The sequence below is a fragment of the Maylandia zebra genome, linkage group LG14 (genome assembly GCF_041146795.1).
Source record: "Maylandia zebra isolate NMK-2024a linkage group LG14, Mzebra_GT3a, whole genome shotgun sequence".
In the NCBI taxonomy this organism is placed as follows: domain Eukaryota; kingdom Metazoa; phylum Chordata; class Actinopteri; order Cichliformes; family Cichlidae; genus Maylandia; species Maylandia zebra.
Genome location: NC_135180.1, coordinates 3,716,273 through 3,740,648, shown reverse-complemented (window position 1 = coordinate 3,740,648; position 24,376 = coordinate 3,716,273). Strand labels below are relative to the sequence as shown.

Here is a 24,376-nt window from a genome sequence, read left to right as displayed (position 1 = left end):
TTTGGGGACTCTACAACTGAACAAGGCAGATATCCTTCTTCTGATCAAGGCTCCCAAGTCCAGGGAGTTTTACAGCACAGTTTGGATTCAATGGCAGCCTTAGCATGGGCAGCAAGAAAAGAAACACTGATGTACTCCTGAGCATGATGTGATACCTCTGCAAGTGTATAACACAGTGGTGGCCCATGGTGCTGTGCTACAACTTGACATTACCACCATTAATGACTTTTTAAAATAAATTAAATTAAAGAATTGTATTAATAATGCATGCCAGCTCTTCCTGACTGAGCACTCAAAGGAGCTAACCACACCACACATGAGAAGTCAACTGGAATGTTGCCCCCAAACTCCGATCACTAAGGGTGGGAAGGTGTAGGGTGGCATAAACCAGAACTCGGCCACAGGGGAAAAACAGACAAGTTCCAACCTAAGTTAGCAAGAGTTCAGAGCCGAGTAAGAAAGATGGTAAAGTCAGCAGTCTATGAGGGAAATGCAATGTACCTGTATGCCGGGATTCCGGCCAGAAACAGGTGGTTTGTCACAACTCTGTACAGTGAGGAGACAATGCAAGAAAAGAGAGCCGACAGTCACAGACACACATATTCTCTCTCAAACATGCTACCCACCAGCTTGATAGCTAGCCGGGAGCTCGAGGGTCACTGATACCGCCGAGAACGGCACAACTCCCGGCACATCATTTTCAGATCACCGTGGACTTTCGCTACTCGGGTTAAACGTAATATATAAGTCACTTAAACAACCTAAAAATGTTATTGTTGGGCTTTTTTCAGTGTTTTGTTTGTTCGTGAGTAAATCGGTTTGGCTGAGATTAAAGTTATTAGATTGGATAAAATAAAACTTTGGGGTCCTCCTTGTTTTTTTTTTTTGTTTTTTTTTTTTGTGTCCCGTTTGGATCTTTAGCCATCAGAATTGTTGTCTTAAGGCCAAGAAAGATGCCAAGCGGATTAATTTTACCAAGTAGATCATCATGGTCTTGCCATATTGGTCCATTTGATTGACCTTTATTATAATTATGAATTTATTTTATTTTCAGTTGCTACAAACGGGACAGACATGACTGGGGGATAGGACAGGGAGAAAGAATGAAAGAAAGAGAGGGAGAGAAAGAAAACCAAAGAGGAGAAGAGACGGTGAGAAGGGGGGGGAAGAAAGAAAAAAAAACAAAAAAACCCAAAACAAAACAAAACAAAACACCTGGGTCACCTGTATGGAGAAAAAAAACAGAAGAGAAAGCAAACAACAAAGAGCAACATAATAAAAAAAACAGCACCATCACAATAAACTAGCTAGCAGTAGATATCAGTAGATACTAAATAATAAACGATATTGTGCAGCACGCAAGATAGACAGCGCACAATGTGCTTTGAGGCAGCAGCCAAGAAAGCTGTAGTCCGCGTCTGTGAATACCCGTGTGTACACCTGTGTGCATACCTGTGTGGATCAGCATGCTTATATTCCAAAGGTTTCTCCATGTAACGATCTGCTAGGGAGTGTGGGGAGCCACAGCCCCGCCCTCCAGGGTATGAAGCAGGTATGGAGGAGATCAAAACTCCAGACATCCAGAGGCCCCCAGAACACAAGAGACCAAGGAAGACCAACAGAGGGGCAGCCGCGCCACTGTCCCAGTAAGAGCTGAGGAGAGTCCCAGATGAGGGCTCACTCAGCAGCCACCGAGCAGAAGCCAGGGGGAGTTGCAGTGACGCGCCCGTGAGCTCCGCCGGCAGCCAGCTGTGCCTGAGTGACCGAGCCCCAGGCCGAGAGGCCGGGGGCACCCCACCTCCGAAGTGGCCCGAGCGAGCCCCAGGCTCCAGGCCCCGATAAGCGGCCGCCAAGGAGTGAGCCAGTGTGTACCTGGACGCCCATCCCCAGACACAAAGAACCACCAACGCACCGACACCTGAGGGAGTCCGCCACTGGCAGGGGAAGTGGTGGTGGGTGGAGATAGGCCTCCAAACCTTGGAGGGCCTGAGGTGTCCCCAGAGAGGTGGCGTCTGATACCCAACCTGACATATAGACACAGACATACAGGCACACACAGACACAAACATCCATTCCCACCCTCATGCTCTCATATGCACTTACTCCACACTCAACCAACGTGGAGACAGACATAAAGAGACGCTGTACACACGATCACACTCCCCAAGCGTACTCTACGAACCGGGTCTAGGTACCCTTGCCCCTGGAGGGGGGAACTGCACCCAGACCCAGGTGGTGTTACCCTTTTCCCTGCGGTGGGGGGAGGCAGACCGCCCCGACTCCGTAGCAGCAGGGAGGCCCCACACTCCAGACCGCAGTCGGACGGCCAACTCCTCCTAGCCCCCCCGCTCCAGCAGGCCGCAGAGAACGGGGGTGAGAGAAGACTCCAAACCTCCCTCCACCCGCTCATTGTAGTGTTGATGCATGTGTGTTCTAAGGTGCAATTAAAACCCAGGAGGGCATGGAGCTACCTGCCAGAGAGCAGCAGGTAAGCGCATAGTCCCTCCTGCTAGCCCTCAATGTCTACGTGTATTTAAAATTGAGAGGTGGGCAACGACGCCAGGGGTGAGGTATACACCCTGATGGTAATTTGGACTCCGTGTATCGTGCCCACCCCCAAGATCCTATATGTATGTGTAATGAGAGTGTGAGTAATGTGAATGTCCAAGTTGTGGGATAAAATTGAGGCAGAGGCAGCCAGAAGGGGACGGGGGGACGGGGGGGGGGGGGGGGGGGGTAGCCTCCTCTGCACCCTGGTGACATACCCCTACTCCAAGGCCCTGCATGTGTGGGTGGTTGTGGTGGAGCGGGAAGAGGGAGGCAGCTGGAGATGGGGAGGGAAGGAAGGGAGGGGCAGGTGACCCCTCCCTGGGGCCAGATCCCCCGCTGACCCCAGTAGGCACTCCCATACTCCGCGACCCGCCAGGGAAAGGGGGCCCAGGCCCATCCAGACCGGGGCCCAGTGCAGCAGCGCCCCCCGGCCCCACAGAGCCCGGGACAGTCCACCCAACCCCACCACAGAGAAAACTGCACCCACCCCACCATCCACTCATCTTCCAGACTACATGAGACAATAGACGCCCAGGCTGAGATCTTCCTCCACCTCTCCTGTATCTCCCCCTCCTGCAGAGAGAGTTCCTGAAGAGAGGAAAGCTCCTGCAAGGTGTGACAATCTCCCCCACCAGTTGAAGAGCCCCCCCAGGTGGCTCGACGCACCAGCGGCACCCTGCGCCAGGGATGGGCCCCCATGCACCCACCCGCCCACAACCCCGGCAACACACCAACCAGGACCCGAGGCCCGGCCAGGGCCCCAGCCTAGAGACGGAGCGCCCCCAGAACCTCACGCCCATCCCGGACCCACCCAGGGGCAGCCAGGCTACCAGGTCAGTAACCCACTCCCGACAGCACAGCCCCTCCTCTAGCCCCGCTGCACGCAGCCATGAGGAAACAGTCACCTGAGAGCCAAAAGAGCCCCCAACCGGACATGACCGCTACCCCGGGTTATTAGATTGGATAAAATAAAACTTTATTAATCCCCCGGGTGGGGTCCTCCTTGGTTTTTACACAGCTGACTAAACGTCAAACAGAAAACTGATTAAACAGAAGTATGAGACGGTCGAGAATTTACGCCAGTGTCCTGTTATATTTTAGATAGCAAGGAGCAGACGGCTGAGTTTATTAAACTCCACCGAGACAGCGGTCACGCTAATCAGAAGGCTAGACTGTCCAATTTCCCCAGCCGTTTACTTCCAGCCTACCCAACCTTCTGAGGACCCGGCCCACAGGAAGATGCAGCCCATGAATTTGGACACGACCATTGGGACCTCCACAGTAACTGGAAACACGTGACCTCCACAGTAGGTGGAAAGACGTTCTTTTTTCTTTTTTTTGTCTCGTTCCTGCATGGATCATTAACCTTGCAAATCGATCGTAAAGGTTGGTACAGAGTCATCCATGTATAAATTCGCCGTTAATAAATATATAATTCTAGGAATCATCTACTTTGCTGACACTGATTACGTTGGCACTTTGTTAGCGTTACAACAACTGTCATACCCTCGAGGTATCTAAACTTTAGTGAGGAATGTGTGTACTTTTGACACCTCTGGTTAGCATTTAGTGGTCCCTTTCGAACGTATTTGATTTTTGCTTGTTAACAAATTCACTTCACTGCTTTTCACTATCTGACATCAATGCACATTCCATTTACTGCATATTGCGCTTTATTCATGTCTCTCATTCCACCTGCATCAACATTGTAAAGTTTGTCACAAAGAGATTTATACATTTATAAATATTAATATTCTCTATTCCATTCTGTTCTGCTTTTTTATTGCCCAGATTTTAGTTAGCCTTTGTTAAATTGTCTGTTATATGTCAATAGATATGTATGTCACAAATAAAAGTGTCTTGTAAATTAGGTTTTGTAATGAATTTTCTCCCAAATCTCTTACATGCTAACTGTAACGTGTTATTTCTGCTAAAACCTGAACTTAAATGTGTATATGGTGTTTATTTGTTTTTCTCTCTGTTTTAGATGCACATATCAATTTGGAATTCTGCCACCAAGCCAGAATTGCAGGAATGCACCACGTGTTGCAGAAGACTCTTTCACTGCCCTCTGTGCCCCCCTTTCAGCCCTTCTTTCAGGGCAAAGATCGAAGAGCATATACACTGAACAAAAATATAAACGCAACACTTTTGTTTTTGCTCCCATTCCCCATGTGATGGACGTAGAGACCTAAAATTCATTCCAGATACACAATATAACCATCCCTCCCAAACAGTGGTCACAAATCAGTCCAAATGTGTGGTAGTGGGCACATCTGCTATATTGAGATAATCCATCCCACCTCACAGGTGTGCCACATCAGGATGCTGATCTGACATCATGAGTAGTGCACAGGTGTACCTCAGACTGCCCACAACAAAAGGCCACCCTGGAATGTGCAGTTTTGTCTCACAGCAAAATGCCACAGATGCCACAAGCAATGAGGGAGCGTGCAATTGGCATGCTGACAGCAGGAATGTCAACCAGATCTGTCGCCCGTGCATTGAATGTTCATTTCTCAACCATAAGCCGTCTCCACAGGCGTTTCAGAGAATATGGCAGCACATCCAACCAGCCTCACAACCGCAGACCTCGTGTAACCACACCAGCCCAGGACCTCCACATCCAGCAGGTTCACCTCCAAGATCGTCTGAGACCAGCCACCCAGACAGCTGCTGGAACAATTGGTTTGCACAACCAAACAATTTCTGCACAAACTGTCAGAAACCGTCTCAGGGACGCTCAACTGCATGCCCGTCGTCCTCATCGGGGTCTTGACCTGACTCCAGCTCGTCGCCGTAACAGACTTGTGTGGGCAAATGCTCACATTCGATGGCGTCTGGCACGTTGGAGAGGTGTGCGCTTCACGGATGAATCATGGTTCACATTGTTCAGGGCAGATGGCAGCTGAGAATGTCCCAGTTCTTGCATGGCCAGCATACTCACCGGACATGTCACCCATTGAGCATATTCGGGATGTGCTTGACCGGCGTATACGACAGCGTGTACCAGTTCCCACGATTATCCAACAACCTCGCACAGCCATTGAAGTGGAGTGGACCAACATTCCACAGGCCACAATTGACAATCTGATAGACTCCATGCGACGATGTGTTGCACTGCATGAGGCAAATGGTGGTCACACCAGATACTGACCGGTTCTGGGTCCCCAGACCCCCAATAGCGCAAAAAACTGCACATTCCAGGGTGGCCTTTTGTTGTGGGCAGTCTGAGGTACACCTGTGCACTACTCATGATGTCAGATCAGCATCCTGATGTGGCACACCTGTGAGGTGGGATGGATTATCTCAATATAGCAGATGTGCCCACTACCACACATTTGGACTGATTTGTGACCACTGTTTGGGAGGGATGGTTATATTGTGTATCTGGAATGAATTTTAGGTCTCTACGTCCATCCCATGGGGAATGGGAGCAAAAACAAAAGTGTTGCGTTTATATTTTTGTTCAGTGTAAATGGACACATTAAAAATGCTTTGCTTTTCAAAGGTATGTTGGTATTAAATATCATAGTTAAAGTTATAAATATGCACTTCTTTTCAGCACCTCTGCAGTCTCTTTGTTGACTTAAAAGTATCTTTTCTTAATCTACAGTTCAGTGCATTCATCAGCAAGAGAAAAAAGTGTGTTTTCATTAGAGATGGCACGACACCACTTTTTTATGTTGGATACCGATACCGATATCATAAATTTGGATATCTGCCGATACCGATAAGAATCCGATATAGTGTGTTTTAATCAACAAAACTGTTTTTTTAAATATCTTGCTGCATTTTGTATAAGTTCATACTCAAGTTTAAAACAACAACTACACTAAAGCTATTCTGTTATACCTAGGGATGGGTATTGATAAGATTTTCACGATTCCGATTCCATTTTCGATTCTGTTTAACGATTCGATTCTTTATCGATTCTCTTATCGATTCTTTTTAAAAAAGGAGAACACTAAGTTCGATTAGCTTAGAACTTCATTTTATATCTTCTCTTTGAACAAGATAGAAATTTAGGGGTAACATGGCCTTACAAACCCAACAGTGAGATCTTAAGAGATCCAGCCTACGGCTCTTCAATGGGGTGTCACAGGGTCCCCAGGAAAAAAAATTGTAAATGTAAAAAATAAATAAATATTCTTCTGTAGCAATAACAAAGTATAACATAAATTATTCAGTAGCAATTACACAAGAATATCCAGTAATGTCCCTGCCTACAATTAAACACATTCACTTACCTAAAATTGGGGGCATCTGCTGTGGCAAATGGGTTCAAGCCAGCGACTTTGTTGCTATATTTAGCGAGTTTTCAGACCCCTTAGCGACTTTTTTTTTAGAAAAAAGAAGTCGCTAAAAAAAGACGTGAAAGCGCGTATCGCTTTTACTCTCAACAAGCAGTGGGTGCTGTAACGCAGTCAGTTCATCTTTTACTCTTTTACTCTTATGCTGTTTTGTGGATCACAAGGTTTAAAACTACTTATAAACACACACACACAAAGTAACTCCACCAGAGTGCCTATTTCAGGTCACTTTTGCCGGTCCAAGCCCGGGTAAAGGAGCAGGGTTGGAATTGTGACATTAAAAAAAACAATAATTGCTAAAATAAATTTAATTTGTAGTTCTAAATAAACTCTAAATGCATTTAGGACGTTTTTTACTCACTTTATGTCTCTTCCACGATGTTATTTCTCTCTCCAACAACATAGGTTACAATTAGATTAGCATGACCAATTATGCAAATTAGGCGATGACGTCATTTAGCGACTTCTAGCAACTTTTAGGACAACCAATAGCGATTTTCCTTACTGAGGAGTTGGCAACACTGGTTCAAGCCTTTTACCACAAACTTAGTCACTGCTCGGTGACATTCGTCAATCATGGCCTGAAAGGAGACGCTACCGGTAGACTGCAGCGAGAACTGCCAGCATCTGAGCCAGCCAGACTCTGTCTGTCTGTCTCATCATTGTCACCTAAATGCACAGTAATAGCAGGTTTTGTAATAAGGCAGATCGCGCTAACATAATATGCACTGTTAGTTGATTATTTACCTGCCGCATTAACGGGAGAGGACGTGCAAACGTTACCGCTGCTGCTGGGTTGAGATTCACGAGTCCAGAGCGGAATTAAAAACATGACATTCATTTAAGGTTATCACGTGTTTTGTGAGCAAATGCTTTTGCATATTCGTAGTGTTTCCTCCCTTAAATTAAATATCTACTTTGCAAGTATTGCAAGTTGCCCTGTTGTCATCCATTCTCGTAAACTTTTGAGCGTTTGAGCCGCTTACGCGCCGTGTTTCCTGCCAGGTAAATGACGCTCCGCAACGTGGTGACGTCATTCGGGGCGACTGGAATCGATAAGGGAATCGTTTGCAAAAATGGCAAACAATTCCAAGGAATTGAAACAGTGGGAACCGGTTCTCAACAAGAACCGGTTTTCGATACCCATCCCTAGTTATACCTGTATGCAAAAAAAATATTTCATAGTTCAGCAATACTGATCAATCTAATAAACTTAAACCTACACCATCCTCCCTATTCTGGTATTTTAAAGAGTACTTAGCGTAAATATTAAGCAAACTAACTAATAGGGTTCCAACTCCTAGCAACAACAAAAATAAATAAATAAAAAATAGGGAACCACCCTCCACCTCATGATGCTTAATCGACGTAATCAACCTTAATTTGATGCAGTGTGAAAAAAAAATGCACAGAAATAAATTATTTTTCAATATATTAAAATATTAACATCTTTCTTCAACAAAATTGCACACTGCACAGATGGTACCTTCCCAAAATAAAAAGTACTATAGCTTACTAGGGTATATATATTAGACTTAATCGTTACTAAATACAGTAATGGACTTCTATTCATTTTGCATCAAATTAAAACTTTGGGTGTCAGATAATTATTTATTAAAAGCTAGACATTTTAAATGAGAATAAGAAAGAAAAGTATGTCTTTGTGCCCCCTTTTCCCTGTTAATGCCCTATCGGCTCCCCTGGCTAAACTTTGCTAGATCCGCCCCTGCACAGTTACCAGCGTCAGCTACAAAAGGATCCTGGTGTAGAAAGTAATATTAAATAAATTCTAACAATAGCTTATCAAGCTTAAACGTGCTGCTGTTGTTTATCCGCTGGTTTCCTCTTTCTGGAAGGAAACAAAACAAAACAACAAAAACAAACAAGAGAGACGGACTCACGACAGAAAAGCCGATCAGCTGATCATTAAGCAATTTCATGATTGAAGTAGCAGCAAGAGAGGGAGAGAGAGAGAGGCAGTCGCTCCATATATCAGTTGTTAAGCTTAACGCAGGAATGCTTTACAAACATTCAGAGATGGACTTACACACTTGCTTTACTTCTTTCGGGGATAACTTTGTCGGAGATGAAATGCCGGGTTGCTAGCGAAACTCCAAATGCTATCCAGACCACCGACAGGTCCTGCATGCCACAGCCGCTCTATCATGTGATGCATACTGCTAACATTCTGAGGTGAGTTACGGCGTGTTGCAAGTTTTGTGAGGTGCTTTCGTGATATTTAATGGATCGGATTACATTTTTTATTTTTCTCCGATATCCGATCCAGTAATTTAGGTCAGTATCGGACCGATACCGATACGTAATATCGGATCCGTCCATCTCTAGTTTTCATTAAATATTTTTTTTTCTTGTTCACCACATTTCCTGACTGCTTTTGTGATCCACACCATTTTGCTTTCATTATTGAGGATGGCTTGGATATTTTTGTTAATATGTACAATCTGACTGTTAGATGAACTGATTGCATTCTATACAACTACATTTAAATTACATGTGGGGTTCTTTCTTTTTTTTTCTCTCTTACAGACAAAATGATATGCCGGTGCACTTTCACTGCCCTGTCTGTAACATGACAGTCATACAGCGTGGGGATATGGCAAGTCAATTATTGTCATGTCAGTGTTCAGGACTGCTCCCCACTGAACTCTCCGTGGAGCCCCATCTCCCTCTCGATGTCTTCTCTCCAGCATCTAAACCATTTTCTGAATCTTTGGTAGAACATTCATGTGCTCTACCCTCTGTGCTAAATGAAACTGCGGCTTGTGGAAAGTCCATGAAAATGGAATTCCCTCACTGTGGTCTTAGTCTTCTTAAAAAAACCCTTCAAGGCTCACATGCTGAGGAGGCATTCAAACAGGTCAATAGATGTTTGCCTGGCCTGTCATCTGCAGTGTTTTTGTGTAGAGGGACTTCTTCCTCTTTGTTTTTCAGTTTGCAGAGGACACGGAGCTCTTTTTAAAAGCATGTGCTGACGAGCAGAGACTACAGGTCAATGCGATGTTTGACATTTAATAAACAGACGAAGGCATTGGCTGTTTGTTTGTGTTTTTTATTTGTTGTTGTGGGTTTTTTTTTTTTTTTTGCAGTGTACAGAATTCTAATTAAGCTTATTATAAAATGTTGTTCACTTGTTTTATGTCCATACTTATGGTAAAAAAAAAATTAGTGTAAAGGTAACAGCATTGTTTATACTTGTAACTTCAAAGTAAAAAGCTTACAGTTGCTATTAACAGTAATGTATTATCCTGTAATCAATCATATTTTTATACATTTTACGAATTAACCCTCTGGGCTCTATCCTGGCCATTTGTGGCCACTTCACTTGTTTTTTGTTTTTTTTACTACACTACAGTGGACCAAAAGAATGACACAGGTTTGATCTTAAGGATCTAATAGTTGTGTGTGTTTGTGCGTGACATTGCAACGCAAATATGTATTTGCAAGATAGACTGGAATAAATTATGATGCATCAAATATTACACAGGCTGCAGTGAATTTTTGTTGATACAGACTATTGAGCTTTGAGTTTCCCAGTCAAACTTAGCTTTGACCGCAAGCTAACACTGTTAGTCTTCTATATATTTCATAACAAGACACCATAGCCAAAATATTAACAAAATATATATTAATAAAAGATTCAAAGCTGCAACACATACTGTTAGTAAATGTGCACCTTTACGCAGGTGCAGAAAGTGCTGCTGCAGTAAGTAAGCCAAACAGCTTCCAGATCACTTATTTTTCTGGAAAGATGGCAAGAAGGGCATCACTGCTCATTTCTACAATCTCCCAGATCTTGGAATCAAATGCCTTTGGCCCATGAAAACCACGTCACAGTAGTAGGAGTCCACTAAAACCTACAAATGAAGAGTGATCCTGGAAGAAATAGGGCGCACACTAGTGACCTCAACAATTGCAAGACAGCATTGTCCCCGATGCTTATATAAAATTTATATAATATTTTTATATTTTCATGGACCGGCCTTTAAGGTGTTGCAGATAAATACAACAAAATAAAATGATACAAACAAAGACAAAAACGATGGTATTTTGTAAATACAACAATAAACGTGAATTCGGCTGTGTAATTGTGTAACTTTATGAGCAGCGTCCTTCTGAAATGCGCACTTCTTGTGTTTTTTTTTATTCATTTTTAGACAGAGATGAGATCATCTGCAAACTCTACAGAGGCCCAGAGTTACTATTAATATCAAAAATATAATGCTGTCCTTTGAGATTTTAACATAAGACTGTGAGTGTAATGGATCTAAACTGTTTAAATCTTCAGAGCCCTCTACAGCCTGGTAACATGGAAACTTTAAAAACAGCAGGTTTTAGTAGTGTAGTCTAATTTGTTCTTTTCATTTAATAATAGAGTCCATATTATATCAACAGCTACATTCACCCTGGAGAGAAACTAGTGAGGGAGACCATCAGGACCAAGCTGGGTTTCCTGGGTCCAGAGGTTTGGAGAAACTTCTTGCCTTTTTTTCATCACAGCTGTCCTGCGCCAGAAGTTCTGTTGACCCGCTGAGAGAGGCTTCATTTACAAAACAACAGGAACACTGAAGCTCATCGCATTGATCAAGCAGGACTCTTCACTAGCAGCTCCCTCACAGGGAAATCTTCAGCACTCCTCCGTAGGCCCGCCCCAGGAGATGGATAAACCCAGCATTTCATGAACACTGTGTAATGTTATAAATACTCAGATACTCCCCAGAGGCTCCAGACTTTTACATAAAGATATTATATTTAGTCCTGTAGAAAGTTATACATTTAAAAATATATGATCCTCTCTGGTTACTCTGGTATGAATAACTCTGAATTACTTTATGGTAAATAACACACTATCTGCAAAAAACTGAAAGAATTCCAGATGACAAGTTTGTAGTTAAACATACAAGTGACGACCTTTGACCTTCATCAGGTTTTATTTAATTGTGTTAGAGAAAATCTCATATGCTCTTCATGCAGCTGAGTACATCAAGTGTTTAAAACGGAAGCTGTGCAGGTCTGAGATCAGCAGCTTTGTGAAACACCAAACTGAGGTCGTGTTAATGCTGATATATGTGACACAGTTACAGGTGTGATTAATCCTTTTGTTTTTTTGTCTTTAACTTTATCAATAAAACAGCTGCAGCTTTCACTACAGCACATGTGGTACTTTAACCTTTGTACTGTTTTCATCAGTTCATTTTGCAGTTCACACGTGAACATGTTGGATGATCTGTCTGCTGTCACTGGGTGGTGCTGAGGTCTGAATCTGAGGGCAGCTCCTGTAATCACAAAGAGAACAGAACCATCAAACTCAGATATAAATTTTATCCCTCAAAATTGAAATAAAGCTGATTCTTCTGTCCTCACACACTCAGGATCTGAAGTTATTCTCTTACATTTTTTTCAGTATTACAGTACACTACAGTACTTTAATCCATAGTTCCTGATTAATGAGGAGTTACTGAAGTACAAGCTTTTAAAAATGGTGTTACTGTCTTTACAGATGTGGCAAGAGACTGAAAACATGTTGTTTGCACATATTTAATATTCAGCTCTGCACAGGAGCTGCAGCAGGGTGCAGCCTGTTGCTTTTACAGTATAATACTTGTAATAAAAGTACAGGAACAGTAATTAGTGACTGAGTAGCCCGGGACGTTTCTCTTGATTTCTTTAGTAAATTCATTTACCTGCACAGATTAGCTAAACGAACCCTGACAGCCGAGTGCTCATTTTAGCTAGCTAAGGTCTCAGGAGCTAGCTAAGGACGGTAGTTACTGAGTAGCTTACAAACACATTTAACTTACCGAAAAAGTGCAGCGGGGCCTCGGGTCCTTCTGTCGGGTAGTCCAGTTTACTGAAGAACACCTCAGGCTGTCAGGTTAAAACACTCGGTCGTGTTTTCGTAGCGTAAACGCTGGCCCTCCTCTCAGAGCCTACGCTCTATCTGCTATTCCCGGACAGAGATACGCAAGTTTCTCCGTGACTGCAGCTGCCAGTCAAAGCTGTTATGATGACGTTTCACCCCCAATTTAACATCACCGCGGTAGGAATTAGAATCAAACTTATGGGAGAGGAGACCCCTTGGACATAAATCAACGTGATGAGAATTATTGACAACAAAAGAAAGAATCTTTGGAAAAAAAATTATCTGAGGAGAATAAATTTATTTTAGTCTGACCCCAGCCACATGGAAGAGGCGGGGTTTATGACCTATACTGCAGCCAGACACCAGGGGGCGATAGAGACGTTTTGGCTTCATTTTGGCTGTAACCAATGACTGTCATTGGCTGTAACCCGATAACAAAGACACAGTCACGCCCATGCAGGAAATGGGTGTGTTTGTTTAAATCTCAGAGCAAGTTACAGCCAGCTGAATTGCTTAGACTTCTTGTGAGCAGGCAGTTTGCTGTGAAACTGAGGCAGGAACAATGTGCCTTCTGCTGGTCTTGGGTCTTGCTATAGCTGTTGCTTATTTTTACCGTGAGATTGTAGTGAAAGGAAAGAGGTGCACAAGCAAAGCAAAGCTACATGGGAAAACTGTGATTGTGACTGGTAAGTAAAGGCTGTGTTTTGTGGCCACTGTGTTGCACTATGTTTCTTTGATGAGCAGAATAAAAGCTTTTTCACCTGCAGGCAGCAACACGGGTATTGGGAAGACCACAGCCCTAGATCTGGCTAAAAGAGGAGCTCGGGTGATTCTGGCCTGTCGCAGCAAGCAGCGAGGAGAGGCTGCACTTGAAGAAATCAAGAGGGTGACTAGATATTTAACCAAGCAAAAGACCCATGTCTGTCCTAAATAACCTGCAATGTTATCTAGTATGTACATTATTGATAGGTTTGTAGCTTAAACCTATTCGCTGGAACGTTCAAGACAATTCAGCTGCACAACAAAGCAAGACACGAGTTGGCAAAGTTCTTTATGTTTCTCGTGCACGGGAGAGAACTGGACAAACGCTTGACCCCAGTTTCTCTCGTCCGTTAGGTTACATGAATATACATAGGTTCATTAACATATGACGTATACATACACACAAAGAGTACCTTGTCTGTGCGTTGTGTAAGTAAGTGTGTGGGGGGGGGGGGGTCAGACTGTGACCCCATAAACGACTTCCCTAAACCTACTGGTCTGGAAGTCCAGCAGTTCATCTAAACAAAAGGCACTTATACTTAAACAGATATACGTGTGTTTGCTATACCATATATCAGAAGAGAAGATACAACCTCGCTCATGATCCCAAGAGGTGTGTGATCCATGCTAGAACAACACTCTGGAGAGGAGTAAACGCACCCCCCTCTTCATGCTACACAGAGTTGTTACAGACCTCCTAGGATGAGACATTCTTTCAATCTACAAATGGTTATATACTTCTAAGCATATATAAATATATATTTCTAAGCATAAATGACAATCCAACAATACAAATCTAACAATTATTGTACAGGTTATACCAGGCTCATTCATGACAGTAGATGGACATTGTAAAATAGTTATGTGCTCAATGAGTTTTTCATGTTTTCTGCAGGACAGCGGGAACAACCAGGTGGTGTTCATGCAGCTAGATCTGGGGAGTCTAAAGTCTGTTCGCAGTTTTGCTGAAAACTTCCTCAAATCTGAACCCCGACTGGACATCCTCATCAATAATGCAGGTTTGGCTGTCCATTGCAACTTCATGTCATATGAACAGAGAACTGTGTCAGTGTCTGTCGTCATTGGTTATTATATTTATATTATTATAAATATATTTATCTCTAGAGTATAAAGGATTTTATACATTTAATGGATAACATGGTGAGCTTTGGAAAGCGATTAAAATGTTTTCCAGTCACTTTAGCACACTACGTAAAGAATACAGAGAAAGAAGGCTACACAGTTATTACACAACATCCATCCCAGTTCACAGAACTACTTCATATGTCAACTTTGCAAGGTTATGATCCTCGTGCTGCCGATTTTGAACATTCAGGGTTGCAATGAAATACAGAAAGAAGTCAGTCAGTTCTGATACACTTAAACGTGCACTTCTAGAGAATCAGGATTCTGTTGACTATTCCTGTGGCCTGAACTTATCTGACTTACCTAACTATCTACTCTACTGTGATCAGATGTTTAAAAGTCTTGCTTGTTTAGATCTTAACACATCTTGAAACAAGATAAAAGTTTTCTCCATGTTTTGTCCAGGTGTGCAAATGCAGGGTCGCACAGCGGACGGACTGGGCCTGATGTTTGGTGTCAATCACATTGGTCACTTCCTGTTAACGAATCTGCTGCTGGAACAGCTGAAGGCGTGTGGACCAAGTAGGGTGGTCAACGTGTCATCTATGGCACATTACTTTGGAAAAATTGATTTTGACTGCCTTAACACTCACAAAGCTCTTGGACTGGGGACCTCATTCATGGAGGTCCTTCAGTACTATTCTGATAGCAAGTTGTGCAATTACCTCTTCACCCATGAGCTGGCCAAGAGACTGAAGGGTACCAATGTCACCTGCTACAGCCTCCATCCAGGTCAGTGGGCATGGCACCAATATTCCCCATCAGTTCATGCAAACAAACACCGAATTAATGTATAGTACACACACTCGGTATACACTTTAAGTTCTGATCCTACATGATTTAGAAACTGAAGCAGATCTAACCAGCTTTCCCTTCAAGTTAAAGTTGTTCTTCTATTTTTGCAGGAGCCATCAACTCTGAACTGGCCAGGAATATAAACTCGACTTTGCAATTATTCCTGAAGCCCCTCACTGCTTATTTTTTCAAGAACACAGAGCAGGGATGCCAGACCACCCTGCACTGTGCCCTCCAGGAGGGGATTGAACCGTTCAGCGGACGTTTCTTCTCCAACTGCACAGTGAAAGAAGTTTCTGACAAAGCTAAGGATGATGCAGCATCAAAGAAGCTCTGGGAGCTCAGCGAGAGACTATGTGGCCTTGCATAAAAATAGTTAATAGTGTGAAGTTTTCACTGTTTCTGTGATACTTATAGATGAAGTCTTTGCCTGATTTTGTTTCTCAACCAAACAAAAGCCAGAATGACTGGACTGATTTTCAGTAAACATAATTGACTTGTTTTTACAGTAATGATCAGATGTTCACATCGGTAATTATTCTGTGCACTGAGTGCATAAGATGTATACACTTAGATAAGGCTTTGTAATAAACCAGAGTGACTGGTTTATTTTTGCACCACAGTAAACAATCTTCAATCTCAGCAAGTCCAGACTGTCTCGAAGTCACTAAAAAAAAGCAGGTTTCAAATAACTAGTTTGGTTAGCTGAATGATCCTGGTTTCACTGGTTGAGTAGGTGGAGTAGCAGAGTGGTGTTGTCATGACAGGTTTTACATAATAAACATCTACATGTGACTACAGCAAGTTTTTGAATTTTTATTGCATTAGTATACAGCTAATAATCAGTTTATTCAAACGTTTACTCTTTCAGAAGACTAACTGGAAGCTTGAGCTGCTACGTTGTTTCTAATCTCAAATCTCCACCTTTATTTTGAATTGTCTGAAGACAAAAACAAAGAACACCTGTGTCCAATATCCCTTCTCTCCTTTTTCATTTTTAATCCCCTGTATCGTTAAAAACAAACCAGCTCAAAACATTAAAAATTCAGGTAAACAAAACTGTTTCATGGTTTGCTAATTACAGTCACAGACACTTTTTCCCACACGTGGAAACAGCACGTGGGGTATGTGACGGCACGACACAACAACGAACAGAGGAAAAAACGGCTCAAATACACAGAGGGATAACGAGGGAATGAGACACAGGAGGAAAAAACAGGAAGCAAAACTAAATACACTGAACACAGATCAAGGAATGTCAAAATAAAACATGAGCCTGGAGTCATCTATGTGACAGTATTATATCATACTTGTAGCACCACTTACTAATCATCTTTCACTCTACATGAAATTTTTTTTGGTGGTTCCACGTATGATATATATACATCACTGTGACATATGGGTAGAGGGTATTCTCCATCACCACCTAGTGGGCATAGGAGGCATTCAGTAGTAAAAGGACGCAACACCCAATCAGATTATGGAGCAAATGGTAAATGGACTGGTTCATACATAGCACTTTTCTACTCTGAGCACTTGAAGTGAAGTGAAGATGATTGAACACAACTTACCTCATTCACCCATTCATACGGGCACTTTTTCTGTAGGTTTTTTTGGTCACTAGAATTTGGAGTGTTGTTGTCATGATTATACTGTATCATGGTTTAAGCATTTCAGCCACTGTAAGTGCTGAACAAGTCATGACACATATGTACAGCCAGTGGGCCTACCCTCATCACACGTCTGAGTACGTGGCTCTTGTATGAATGATAATCTTTCAATCAAGGTATCAATTTAGGAAACTGAGCTAAGGATGTTTTTAAATGACACTGCACATAAAACAACGCAGGGTGCATGCTTACACTGTTATTCATACTTTCTACTTACTCTCATCCTCCTCACCAGGAGGACGAGGTCACAAATTCAACAAAAACAGGTCCTTAGTTCAGTTCAAGAGTGCAGACCTTCCAAAGTGTTTTTCTTATGGTATGACAACAGTGAGTATGAGAATAACTGAGAAGAACATAGAAACACACAGTTCATGAGAAATGTGAACCACTAACCTATAATAAAATATTCAAATATAAATATGGAGAGAGAAGGAATTGTATCAACTGGTATCAATGATCATTTTAAAAGGTACTGAAAGGTGTCGGGAAAGGTCGAGGGATTAAGCATATTTTCCCTGAAAAGCCTTTAGCTAAACCAAAATGCTGCAGCAAGAATGCTGACAGGGATTAGACAGAGAGATATTCCTCTTTTATTGGCTATATTCCTATATTCTTCTTCATTGGCTCCCTGTTAAATCCAGAATTGAATTTAAAATTCTTCTCCTCAAACACAAGGAGAAGGTCTTGAATATTCAGGCTCCATGTTATCTTAATGACCTTATAGTACCATATGACCCCATTAGAGCACTTCACTCTCAGACTGCAGGCTGACTTGTGGTTCCTAGAGTATTTAAAAGTAGAATGGGAGGCAGAGCCTTCAGCTTTCAGGCCCTTCTTCTGCAGAACCAGCTCCCTGGTTGGATTTGGGAAACACACCCTCTCCGTCTTTCCTTTTTGATCAAACATATAGTTAGGACTACACTCAAAAAAATAACTCTTTAAATGAACATAAAAAAATCATGGAAAGAATTTCCATGTGATTAAATTGCTTTATTTTAGCATTATGCAATTCTGTTACTCCAACTTAATGCACTCAAGTTGGACCAACTTAATTAAAGATTGATGAATCAACGTATTTACTGCATTTTGATCCAATATATTTTAATAGTGTTGATCCAACTTAAAGAGTTTTGTTCTTTAAGTTGGATCAATTCAACTCAATTGAATTGATCCAACTTAAACCTACTCAATTCAGTAGGTTTTCTCCAACTAATTTACTAAATTTGGTCCCAGCTTAAGTTAATTGAGTTGAACCAACTCATACAAATTAAGTTATTCCAACACAAGTCTTTAATGCTAATAGAAAGCAATTTAATCACGTGGAAATTCTTTCCATGATTATTTTAAGTTAATTTAAAGAGTAATTTTTTGGAGCATTTAACAAAGTCTAGAGCCTGGTTAACATACATTTCACTATTACATCTAAAAGGTAAATAAAATTTTGTCATACACATCTTTTTGTTTTCTCCAATTTATTGAATTTATAGCAAATTTCACATAATGTATAAAGAATACATGAAATGCAAGTACAAGTTACATAACAGAAAAAAAAGTAGTGGACAAAGTGGAAAGTTAACCTGTTAAAACAATTTTTTTAACAACAATGAATGGCTGAAGCAGGTGATTTTCCGATGACCAATACAACTACTTTGAAGGTCAACAGATGCACTTTCAAAAAAGAAAATATCTGCAATTATTTTAGGTTCATGGTCCAGATACATGGTGTAGCTGTTGTAATGGAAACATTTCTCAATGAGAAAATAGTCTTTTGAGAACCTGTACTTTGTGTGCTGTTGGATAGTTTGTGTGCATCTAATTCCATAAGAATCTTGTGCAGGACCTCAAAGGTGTACCTGAGTTCCAGAGGGTAGCTCAGGTTCAGTGAATAGACCAGACCAAGCAACATTGTCACTGCAAAAACTACACTGCCCAACTCACCCATCACTTCCACCCCCTCTAGAACAATCACAACATCCTGAGGGTCATCGCCAGGCTCCGCACCCTCTGACCGAATGACACAGATTCCAAAGACTGTCTCTGCTATGGCAGTGGCGATGCTTTTTATCAACTTCCTGTGACAATAAAACAAACAAAAAAAGATAATGATTTCTCACTAATGTCCATTGCAAACAGTTTTAAAAGTAAATATCTGTTTTACATTAATGTAAAATACCTAAAAGCTTTACTCATTCAAGCCTTATAATAATGTAAATGTAATCAAAAATGACTGCCCGATATTTTTCCTGACTCAAGAGAAGTTCATTCAATACCTCAACAATGTCCTGTCTTTCAAAATCTTGAGTTGTGATAGGGGTGACTGTGGCACAGGAGGTAGAGCAAGTTGTCTACTGGTTTAATCCCTGTCTTCTCTAATCTGATACTAAAACTATCAATGGGTAACATACTGAACCCCAAGTTGCTCCTGATACATCCATTGAAGTGTAAATGTTACATAAAAATCTTGTATGAATGTGTGTATGAATGAGGTTATTATAATGATATTATAATAATGATAGTATAAAACACTCAAGAATGGTGTGTGTAGTATCCAGTGAGAAACTTAAAGCTCTTACTTTTCCTATTTTAAAAGGTATTTTTTACAGCCACCGGTAATTTATAGGAAAACCCCATCCCCTGAAACTCTTTTATGTAGTTCAAGCTTATCTTTGATCATCTCCTTAGTTAAGGATACAGGCAAGTTAACATACCAGGTAATCCTTCACCAGCTTCTCAGGATCTTCATTCAGGTACATGCAAAGACCTTTGGTGATGTATTCTCTTCTGATTTCAACAGCATCAGTCTTTATACACAGAGGGGGAAAAAAAACAAATATATAGGGAAATCCATCTCAACGACCTAGCAGTGGGATTAAAGAACTATTAGTTGAATTACCAGGAATTTGTGAGAAATACAGAGGCTATTGTTTTACAGTCTTAATCTTTTCAAATAGTATTTATGCATTTTAGACAAGTCTGTCATTTTAATATTGTTTTGTAAATTGTGTATTAATTTAATCATGCCATACCCCCAATTCAAGAAAGTTTAGATGATGTGTACATAAAATCAGAATGCAATGTTTTCTTGGTCTCAAAAGTATATGTCACTTACAAATGAATATATTACATTTTTAACATGGGAATGTGATAATTTTTAAGAAAAATATTAGCTCACTATGAATTTGATGAACTGGCCTGCCAGCTCTCCAGACCTTTCACCACCTGATAAGATTAAACATTTATTATCTTTACAGGAGGGAACTGCAAGTCTCCAAGTTTATTAAGTAGAAAAATATTTAATTTCAAAAAAATTAAAAAACAGGAAAACATATCTGTTCATGTTTTGTCTTTCCTCCTCAGTGTACTAAAAACACATAAATTGTTAAATAAACCACTGTCCATCAGTTGCAACTTACAAACTTACAAATTTCAACAACCCACATGTAAAATGTAAATTTATCACAACAGTGTCTGTGGTAGAGCCAAACTAGCTTATGTGCAGAGGTTAAGTTATAAACAATATCTATATTTGGAGTAGCTAAGTCTTTCATATTAGGCTATCATGCTAGCATGACATTGTGCTATATTCTTGCACTAACGTGTTAGCTAGCTAGAATGGCATAAACAAACAGATATTTAAAAAAACACACAAAAAAAAACAAATGTGAATAAATAGAACTGAAAAGAATCGACAAACTAATGATACCTTTGTGCAAAAAGTATTTTCATCAAGATGGATGAAGATAGATTCACTCTTACCTTTCCAAGATGACCGCGAAGCAAACCATGTGCTTTCCTGCCTCTTGTTGTTTAGAATCTCACGTGATCTTGTGATATCGCGAGTCTTTAAGGCAGCTAACCACTCTTGTTAGATTTTATCATGTCATATCAACAAGAATAAATTTAAGAGGCGCTAAGTTGGTAAATTTCATGTAGATCTTATATGATTTTATTACGTTCACCTTAGAAACATAAATTCATTGTGTTCAAATTACATGTTAGAGTCTTGTAAATGCAATAACCACCAAATTTCACTTTTTTGAGTGTAGATCAGGTGACCTTGAGTCCTCCCTTAATTATGCTTAAAAAGGCTATGCAGCTGGAGGCTTCACATGATGCACTGAGTGTTTCTTTTTCACTCACCATGTGTTTATAAACCACTCTGCATTCAACCAGTAGTTATTATTAATCACTGGCTCTCTTCCACAGTATGTCTTCATCCTGTCTTCCTCACCTGGTCGGGGCAGATAACCACCCCTCCTTCAGCCTGGTCTGAATTGAACTGAATAGATGATCTGCTGTGGCAGCATCTAAAGGGAGCAGCTGGAAGAAGAAGAAGAAGAAGAAGAAGAAGAAGGGGAGGAAGAAGAAAAACACCAAAAACATGGAAGGGACTTCTTCTCTTTCAGCAAGTCCTCTTGGGGTCCTCTGCTTCCATCACACCAAATGCTTAGCAATCCAGTTCTAAAATCTGAATCTTTTCTGTAGTTCTACCTCTTTGTGGTCTTTCATTTTCTCCTGCCTGCAGCTCCACCTTCAACATCCTTTGTCCAGTACATCCAATAACCCTCGTCTGCACATCTCCAAACCATCTCAGCCATGCTTCTCTAACTTACCTCCCAATGATTTATTCATTTCAAATCTCATCTATCCTGGTCACTCCCAGTTAAAATCTTCAGTTTCAGCATTCTGTCTTTTTGTCAGTGCTCCAAACCATACATAATTGCAGGTCTCATTATGCTCTTCTAAACCTTCCCTTTCACATTTGCTGTTATCTTTCTTCCCAAATCCCCACTAACACTTGTCTCCACCTTAATGACTTGTGATGTTCTATTAAGGTCATTCTATCTGAGGTCACTGTGGACCGTCTGCTCAACCATCTCAGATTTCCCTAAAAGTTTTACGACAACATGTCATAAAAAACTGCATGCCAACAGTGAAGTGATTTTAAAATGGTATAAAAGTACAACAGTCAGCATGTCATGCATGTATGGAACACTTATAATAAACTGTATATTAATAAAGTACCAATTAATTCATTAATAAATAATAATTTACTTCTCAGGAGCTTTAAAGCAAAACTCCAACATGTTATAGGATGTTATTGTTGTTGGGCAGTATTTAGGAGTGGACTTAGCTTAAGGCTAATCAGTGGACCAAAGGTTATGGCAAATGTTCAGATCACACCCTTACTTTTACTGCTACCCAGTTATTCACCTAACCATATAAAAAACAAGTCTAACTTGATTTTAGTCTGGGTGACCTGACAACTACGGAGCCCCGCAAGGGACATGGGAGAAAAAAAATTACGATGAACTTTTGCGAGATCTCGCAAAACAAACTCGGGATCTTGCAAAGCTTTTGAGAGATTTCGCAAAAGTTGAATTCCAACAATGGCGGCAGCTACTTAGTTGTAATATTACTCTTTCTGGGTCACAAAATAAACTTTTAAGATATTTTGAGGTGTGAATGTAGTTGTGTAAACGTCAAATATCTGCTCGGTTTACAAGACATCACATATTTCTGACACCCACCATCTCGAAGCTAACGGGAGGTCGAGACCTACTACAGTTTGTTTTGCGAGATCTCGTTTACATGATGGATGACAGGTTTCAAAGTAAAACAAAAGTCACTGTGTGAGCACAGCTTTTTTTCTCTGTGGCGAATACACTGCTGTGTCACTGTGACTACTCTACATGCTAATGAGGGATGGTTTCACACAAAGGCGACCTTCTGCTCCTACGTTAATGAGCAGAGTGCAGTGCCATAGCAAAAGAGTGTTGTTTAGTATGAATGTTCCTTTTTAGAGTCAGATAAAACCAAACTGCTTTTTAAGAGCTATCAAGATTATAATATGTCAGTTAAAATACAGATTCATGAAATCCCATTTTCCTTTACTGACTGACACAACCATGTCTTTTAAAAAAACATTTTAAGTACTTAAACCTCTTGTGATTTCAAAGGGTCTCAGCTCTTACAAGACACAAAGAGTTCTCTGGTACCTTGCTGTAACTTTTACTGTACACAGGGAAGGGTTGGAGAGTGGGGGTGTGGGTGATTGGTGTGGAGAGAAAGGAGGGTTTTTCCCCCCAACTAAGGATTAACTAATTGTTAAATAATTCATATTACAGTGACAGGACTGACAGGAATCATGACAGTAGCAATATCAAGTTTGCTGTATTGTTATCTACCATCCACCTAAATCCTAAAATAATCCTGGTCTCAGCTATTGTCACATTTTTGTCAGTTTGTTACCTTCACCTGAAGGTGCTGTTAAGCAAGAATTAATTGATTAATAATGATAAGCACAAGCCAACGTTCTGTTTAAAATCATTAACAGACTCCTTAGTGCTGATCCAGCTTCTTTTCCTGCCAAATCTTCGGATGACTGTGAAAAATTCCCAAATTTCTTTGCTGGCAACATCAGTGATATCACATTACAGTTCAAGTTTAAATTAATCACTTTCATCTAACTCCAGCCCAAATTACTTTAAATCATCCATTGTCTTGATCTGCCAAAAAAAACCTTTCATTTAAGAAATTTTTAATAAATTTATTAATTTGAAAACAAAAATTTCTATGCTTCAATAACCGACAATATTTCATTTGAGTCCTTCTAGATTTATCTGCAGCCTTGCCACTCTCATCAGAAGATTAGAAAATTGGGCTAGCATGATAAAAGCTTGTTTTAGCAGTGCCAGTGATATCACTGGCACTGCTAAAACAAGCTTTTATCATACTTTTCTGGCTGATACTTCGAAATTCATTTTAACCCTTTCTGCTCAGCATGACCTTTAAGTCTCGAGGACAAAATGCGATATGCTCACTAGGGTTGAGAATGACCAAGCTAAGATCCTGTGAGACCATATACAGATGGACAAACTGGTAACGACTAACCAGCCAAACATATACAAGTGACAGCAACATCAGGGAGAAGGAACATGAGAAGCTTGATAAGTGCCAAGTGCTGAGAGAGGAGATCGAAAGATGTGGAGGGGGAAGGCAACAGTGGACACAGTGGTAACCGGGGGATTTGGGGCAGTGACCTGACCACCAAGCCAAGAAAAAATCCGAGATCTCTGCCCAGAAAAGGGCAACAGAAATACTCTGCAGGACCCTCAAGGCTCCAGACCTGTGGCAGAGGACTTTATCTAAAAAAATACTTTTCTTTTCAAGAACTGCGGATCTGACGCTGGCGGTAAGTAAATCTGAATGAATGAGAATAGAAACGACAGAGGGCAGCAGAGAGCCTTTGTTGCTGC

The 24,376-nt window shown here is 41.1% G+C and overlaps 1 protein-coding gene and 2 long non-coding RNA genes across 3 annotated transcripts; 1 reads left to right on the top strand and 2 right to left on the bottom strand.

Moving 5' to 3' along the window:
* Window positions 1–11,793: 11,793 nt before the first annotated feature.
* LOC143421917 (uncharacterized) lies at window positions 11,794–13,044 on the bottom strand. The gene is made up of 2 exons (XR_013101517.1): window positions 12,683–13,044; window positions 11,794–12,157 (listed from the first exon to the last, which is right to left on the bottom strand). It is a non-coding gene; the product is annotated as an uncharacterized LOC143421917 (long non-coding RNA).
* A 144-nt stretch (window positions 13,045–13,188) lies between these two features.
* Window positions 13,189–16,247, top strand: LOC101475537 (dehydrogenase/reductase SDR family member 13). The gene is made up of 5 exons (XM_004572786.6): window positions 13,189–13,430; window positions 13,512–13,630; window positions 14,402–14,525; window positions 15,058–15,384; window positions 15,558–16,247. Exons 1-5 carry the CDS (start codon window positions 13,307–13,309, stop codon window positions 15,815–15,817), a joined length of 954 nt encoding a protein of 317 aa, XP_004572843.1. The 5' UTR covers window positions 13,189–13,306; the 3' UTR covers window positions 15,818–16,247.
* A 2,336-nt stretch (window positions 16,248–18,583) lies between these two features.
* LOC143421916 (uncharacterized) lies at window positions 18,584–20,454 on the bottom strand. Its single transcript, XR_013101516.1, has 3 exons — window positions 20,290–20,454; window positions 19,826–19,918; window positions 18,584–19,189 (listed from the first exon to the last, which is right to left on the bottom strand). It is a non-coding gene; the product is annotated as an uncharacterized LOC143421916 (long non-coding RNA).
* Window positions 20,455–24,376: the final 3,922 nt, after the last annotated feature.

Coding starts and splice junctions, on each gene's coding strand:
- LOC101475537 (XM_004572786.6), top strand. CDS start 13,307: ATGTGCCTTCTGCTGGTCTTGGGTCTTGCTATAGCTGTTGCTTATTTT. Junction 13,431..13,511: donor GAAAACTGTGATTGTGACTG/GTAAGTAAAGGC, acceptor TTTCACCTGCAG/GCAGCAACACGGGTATTGGG. Junction 15,385..15,557: donor CTGCTACAGCCTCCATCCAG/GTCAGTGGGCAT, acceptor CTATTTTTGCAG/GAGCCATCAACTCTGAACTG.